Genomic DNA, 6,083 nt, shown 5'->3' with positions numbered 1-6,083 from the left:
ACTGATGTTTCCCCAGGCATTATAGAGTCCCTGCCATAAAACTTACAGGAAAAATTAGTGTTCAGATATTTTGATACTGGGAAAGAAGTCGTTAAATCCCTGACAACACATAGCCTCAGACTTGAACTGTTCTGCAAAATAGTGATACCTTGGTTAACAGATTACCTTCCAGGAGGAGCAGCTAAGGCAGGCTGCTGTTTGTCAGCATTGTTAGGGAGTGACAAATGAGTCCAGTAGATTCTCCTTTCCTTTAGACTTGGTCACAGAATGTCCATAAAACATAAAATTTTAAAAGAAGAGCCCCTGCTCTTACAATTTTTAAATCACTTCCTGGGACAAGTTGCTTAAATTTTGACGAATGACTAGGGTAATAGAGGAGAGTCTGGCTCCCTTAATGATTTCACAGGACAGATTTCCTAGGTTCCTTGTCTCCCCCACAATCCAGCTGCCCATTTGCGCACCCCTAAAGATGAGCAGAAAGATCAGAGGTAAGTGTAACTTGCTGAGCAGTGTGTTTTTGAGATGGTATCAACTGAAAAAAATGCAGTGGTATCTTTATTAATGGTTTATCTTCTTCTAATTCCATTGATAATTATAATTCTCCTCCAGTACAAATAGTGTCGACAAAACCTGATACATTATAAAGTCAAAGTATTAAAAGGTAAGAATTAAGAAATATGAAGTTTATTTCAAAGACACACACTGAATTTTAAATCAATTACTTTTTGGTGGCAAGAATAAGGTAAATCAATTAATGTCTTGTTCTACTGTCTACTGTAGAGAGAAGTCCAAAGGATCGATTTTATGCCCAATTAAGTTCATCATGTGGCTCTACCACAAAGCCTTATTTCATCTAATCCTCACTGGAATAGATGTCATTCCTGCTCCAAGCACACAGACAGCTGAAGAATTACAAAGCTGAAGAAACTGTGAACACATGAGTCAACAGATATAATCCAGTGAGGATAAATTTGATAAAGCAAAGCTTCTAAAGAGAAAGAAATCTCGGTTTTCATATTAATGCTTGTTCCCAGAATTTAACACACTGACAGGAGGGACATTGTTAAATGGCTGAATAAATGACAAGTTGCTGGTATACTACAATTTGAATTCAGTAAGCAAACTTTTATTTCTACTGCAAACCTAGTAACTGTATTTCCAGACAAGAATGATGCAGTAAGTGGCCTCACAAGTATAAATAAAAAAATATATCTGAAATTGCAATTCTCTTAGAAATTTTAACATATGCTCATCATAATTATACTATATTGAACTAAATCACTTGAATAAATGTATATTTCATAAAAACCATGTAAGTTAGGGCTGCAGATGTGGCCCTTAGTGGATGGTTAGCCTAAAGGGACCAAAGCTCTGTCCCTGCATACAGCTAATCACGATTACATATTCCTGTAATCTTTCTCATCTATTAAGAAAGTGGAGACAGGAGGATCAGGGTTTCAGTGTAACCCTTATATACATAGTGAGTTAAAAGTCTACTTGAGACCCTATCTCCAAAAATAATTATAAAAATAGAAGAATTTTTATTACAAAATTGTTGTCACTACTAATATCCAAATTTAACTTGGCGATATAATATTTATCACTGAGTTTACTCCAGGTTTGATGAGAACAACTACACTGACCTCTCTAAGAACATAAATGGGAATAAGGATGGAATTTGGTGAGTATCTTAGTATCTGAGATTTATATACAATCAATTATTTTATTTTGAAGTCAAAATATTGGTCACTTTAAAATATTGAGTATACAGGTCTGCACTAAATCCTCTGGATATAGATATGAGCCTTCAGTTCTGGATCTATGGGACTCCCCAGTGTGTGAGCAAGTGGTTCTCTGATTCTTGTGCCTTCTCTTGGACTGTTTTCCTTTTATAATTATAAAAATAAAAGAATTTTCATTATAAAATTGTTGTCACTACTAATATCCAAATTTAACTTGGCGATATAATATTTATCACTGAGTTTACTCCAGGTTTGATGAGCACAGCTACACTGACCTCTCTAAAGCTTACCTTGTCTATCTGCAAGGTTATGGGGTTTTTTGTATCTATATGTTTTATTTTGTTATGTTTGGTTGTCATTATTCATAAACCTGTTCTTTTCTAATGAGAGACAGAAAGAGGACAGCTGTGAATAGGAGGATGGAACAGGAGGAATTGGGAGGAGTAGAGGGAAAGGAAAACTAATCAGATTATATTGTATGAGAAAATAATCTAGTCTCATTAAAATGGAGAGAAAGAAAAATAAATAAAATATTGATAGTGGGTGACCTAGGAAGCCTAGACAAATATCTTCCAGAAGATTGTCACCAAAATATTCAACTTTTCAGTCAATATCAACTACTGATTCATCCAATAGCAGAAAGAACTTTTCAGTCTCTACACATCCTGTGATAATAAGATATTTCTGCTCACTATTAAAAATAATTATATTTTAATTTTTTAAATAATAAAAATAAAGCAAGATTGTAAAGGAACAAATTACACAGGTAAGGGCTTAGCTCGTGCCAAAAATAAAGAAAATTGTTTTATGTACAAGAGAATCTGATCTGCCCACCAGCAAAAATCAAGCCTTACTAACAGAGCACAGCTCAGGTGATAGGAGAACGAGAGGAAAGTTAGAGAAACTGTGGCCCACGGAAGAAATCTTGTGTAGGGAATAAATGACTGTCTGCCATGGAACAGGAGGAATTGATTTTAGATTTGACCATGATCATCACAGGAGACAGAATTGACTTATTTTGTATATATTCAATAAAGATAAAATTGATTTAGGGGAGTGCTAGGATTATGCATAGAAGTAATAAAGTATGCTGGATATAAAACAGTGCTTGAAGAAAGTCAAGCAAACAACTGGATGGTTGAGATAATCCAGATGCTACCAGGAAGGATGTGATCACAAAGAAATGATGTAGGCTGTTCCCCAAAATATTGTAAAGATGCCTGAATAGTGACTGAGCAGCATCCACCTGAAAATAAATAATAATTTGTTTATAGAAATGCACAGGGCTCAAACCAACCTTTCAGTTTTCATCTGTTTTTATCAGATGTCTGTGTAAAAACTGACATGAAGGCAACTTAGCACTATTATTCCTTCAGATTTATACCTAATTGTGCTTCAAAATGAAAAATACATGTCCAAAGTTTCTACAAAGGACAAGGATTTTTACCATTACCGATGGGAAAAGTCCAAATAAACTGGTATGTATAAAAATAACTGGTGTTTCAGATACCTTTAAGTGAACTCTTTCGATCTCTGAATGTCATTTTTCTCCCCTTCATAATCAAGAAAATAAAGTGTTCCTCCTCTTGTTCAAAGGATCATCAGGAGGAGCCAATGAAAAAAATACTGGCAATGTGCCTGCAAAGCATGAAAAATATCCATTATTATTCATTTCTAAGTTGTTTGTGTTTTTCTAACAGCTTTGGGATCCAAGAACAATACAATACATTTTGTGACTGAGTTTATCCTCCTGGGTTTCAGTAACCAGGGGAAGATGCAAAGTTTCTTCTTCTCCTCAATTCTGATTCTTTACCTCCTGACCTTGCTGGGGAATGGAGCGATTGTTTGTGCTGTGAGGTGGGATCAGAGGCTCCACACACCCATGTACATCTTCCTGGGAAACTTTGCCTTTTTAGAGATATGGTATGTCTCTTCCACCATTCCAAACATGCTGGTCAATATCCTCTCTGAGAGTAAGACCATCTCCTTCTCTGCCTGCTTCCTCCAATTCTATTTCTTTTTTTCACTTGGTACAACAGAGTGTTTCTTCTTGTCAGCTATGGCTTATGACCGATACCTGGCTATCTGTCGACCATTACACTACCCCTCTATCATGACTAGAAGGTTCTGTGTCATCCTGATTTGTATCTGTTGGGTGAGTGGATTCCTCTGCTATCCAGTCCCAATTGTTCTCATCTCCCAGCTTCCTTTCTGTGGACCTAACATCATCGACCACTTTGTGTGTGACCCAGGACCATTGTTTGCGCTCTCCTGTGTACCCGCTCCTTCCACTGAGCTTCTCTGTTATACCTTCAACTCAATGATTATTTTTGGGCCCTTCTTCTCCATCTTGGGATCCTACACTCTAGTACTCAGAGCTGTGCTTCGAGTTCCTTCTGGTGCCGGTCGAACTAAAGCTTTCTCCACATGTGGATCCCACTTAGTGGTTGTGTCTCTGTTCTATGGAACTCTTATGGTGATGTATGTGAGCCCAACATCCGGGAACCCTGCAGGAATGCAGAAGATCGTTACTCTGATTTACGCAGCCTTGACACCCCTCTTAAACCCTCTCATCTATAGTCTCCGAAACAAAGACATGAAAAATGCCTTAAAGAAAGTGCTAAAAGTAACAGCTATCCAAAACTGAGGCAATTTTGAAGAAATCATGGGTTACTTTTTATATCAACATGTTTGAAAATTATTTTTATGATACAGATTCATAGGATCTACTGTGATCTTGCCTCATCCATTTCTGAATTCCTCATGCCCATACTCCTTTTATCTTTGCCTTATGCCCATATATTTCCAAATTTTTAATAATCCCTCTTTTTTCAGACTAGCACTTTAACTTAGTTTATTTTAGTTTCTACATATATGAATAAGCATGGCTTTCTGTGTTTGGCTTCTACATGATATCCCTGAGTTTTGTCCATTTGCTACCAGTAATAAAATTTCATTCATCTTAATGGAAAAAATCCATGTTGTATAATATTTTTTCTGCTTATCCATTGACACTGACAGGCACACAGGCACATAAGCTGATTCCACACCTTAGCTATCATAAGTAGTGCCATCAGTATCACTTTTGTACACTGGCTTTAATATATATATATATATAATATATATATATATATATATGCTGGATCATAGAGTAGTTCTAGTTTTGGGGGGTTTTTTTGAAGAATTTCCATACTTTTTTCTGTACTGGTTATACTGATACATTGCAGATGGGTCACTAATAACTTATGTATAATGCCAATAAAGAATTGCTTCATTTAAGTATATGCTAACCCACATTGAAACAGAGGAAGAGACTCATCATTCACAGTCCTTAAGAGCTCAAGTTCAAGCTCAGCTTATTGATGACAAACGCTCAATAACAAAGCTGTGTATTTGTGGCCTTGCTGAATACTTACATAGTGTTAACCTATACACAAGCAATATTTATGTGTATGTATATTTTCTCTCTTATGTATTGAACAGTCTCTGGTGGAAGAAATCAATTGCATGCTTATTGAAGCTTTTTAACCTTTAATAGTCAGAAAATAAATTTTCTTAGAGAGTAAAAACACCACATATATGAGCACACACATACAGCACTCTCTAATTGCATGGTTATTTGGGGATAAAACTCTCTTAATCCCAAATTTTATATTAAAAATCACAATTGTACTTATTCCTTTTTTCTCATGTACAACTAAGATTTTATTGGCTGAGAGCAGAGTGCAGAGATTTTACTTCTTAACTCTGAAGAATCACACATTGTGTTCATGTACACAATTGAAGAGCCATGTGCTGTCTCTCTTTGAATGTATTCCAGGGATGCTCCAGCCTCAAAATTGAGAAGTTTCTCTTAGTTCTCACATAAAAGTCAAGCACTTATAATACTTAGTTACACTGACTCACAATTTTGTGCCACATACAGTATATACTCAAATTTTCCATGTTTTTACAACACATTACCACATTGTTAGGAAAATGGACTGCCATGACCAAAGACTTTACAGTTCTGACAGGGCAAGGACAACAGAGTGAGGTTTTTTTTTTTTTTTTTTTTTTTTTTTTTTTTTTGGAAACAGTTCTATTAGAAACATGAAACCAGATATAACGGAAAATATTCCAGACACAACTTCATGAATGAGATGCCAAATCGCCATTTAGTGTGCTCCATATTGTATTGGTGTAGGATTAAAAAAAAAAAAAAAGCAAAACTAACCCTTTCTGTGAAATGTTCCAGTGACACCCAAGCCAGTCACAGCCTCTCCTGATTCAATATCCTAATATTTTCTGGTTGTACCAAAAAGAAAAAAAAAAGAACAAATGTTTTAACTCTTCAGAAAA

At 35.7% G+C, this 6,083-nt stretch overlaps 1 protein-coding gene across 1 annotated transcript; it reads left to right on the top strand.

The window, feature by feature from the left end:
* Window positions 1–469: 469 nt before the first annotated feature.
* On the top strand, window positions 470–5,879 carry LOC127690751 (olfactory receptor 11H6-like). The gene is made up of 3 exons (XM_052190287.1): window positions 470–488; window positions 3,443–4,360; window positions 5,806–5,879. Exons 1-3 carry the CDS (start codon window positions 470–472, stop codon window positions 5,877–5,879), a joined length of 1,011 nt encoding a protein of 336 aa, XP_052046247.1.
* Window positions 5,880–6,083: the final 204 nt, after the last annotated feature.

Source organism: Apodemus sylvaticus, chromosome 8 (assembly GCF_947179515.1).
Source record: "Apodemus sylvaticus chromosome 8, mApoSyl1.1, whole genome shotgun sequence".
In the NCBI taxonomy this organism is placed as follows: Eukaryota; Metazoa; Chordata; class Mammalia; order Rodentia; family Muridae; genus Apodemus; species Apodemus sylvaticus.
This window is presented reverse-complemented; position numbering and strand designations above follow the sequence as displayed.

Coding starts and splice junctions, on each gene's coding strand:
- LOC127690751 (XM_052190287.1), top strand. Junction 4,361..5,805: donor GAAAAATGCCTTAAAGAAAG/TGCTAAAAGTAA, acceptor TTTTTTTTTTTT/TTTTTTTTGGAAACAGTTCT.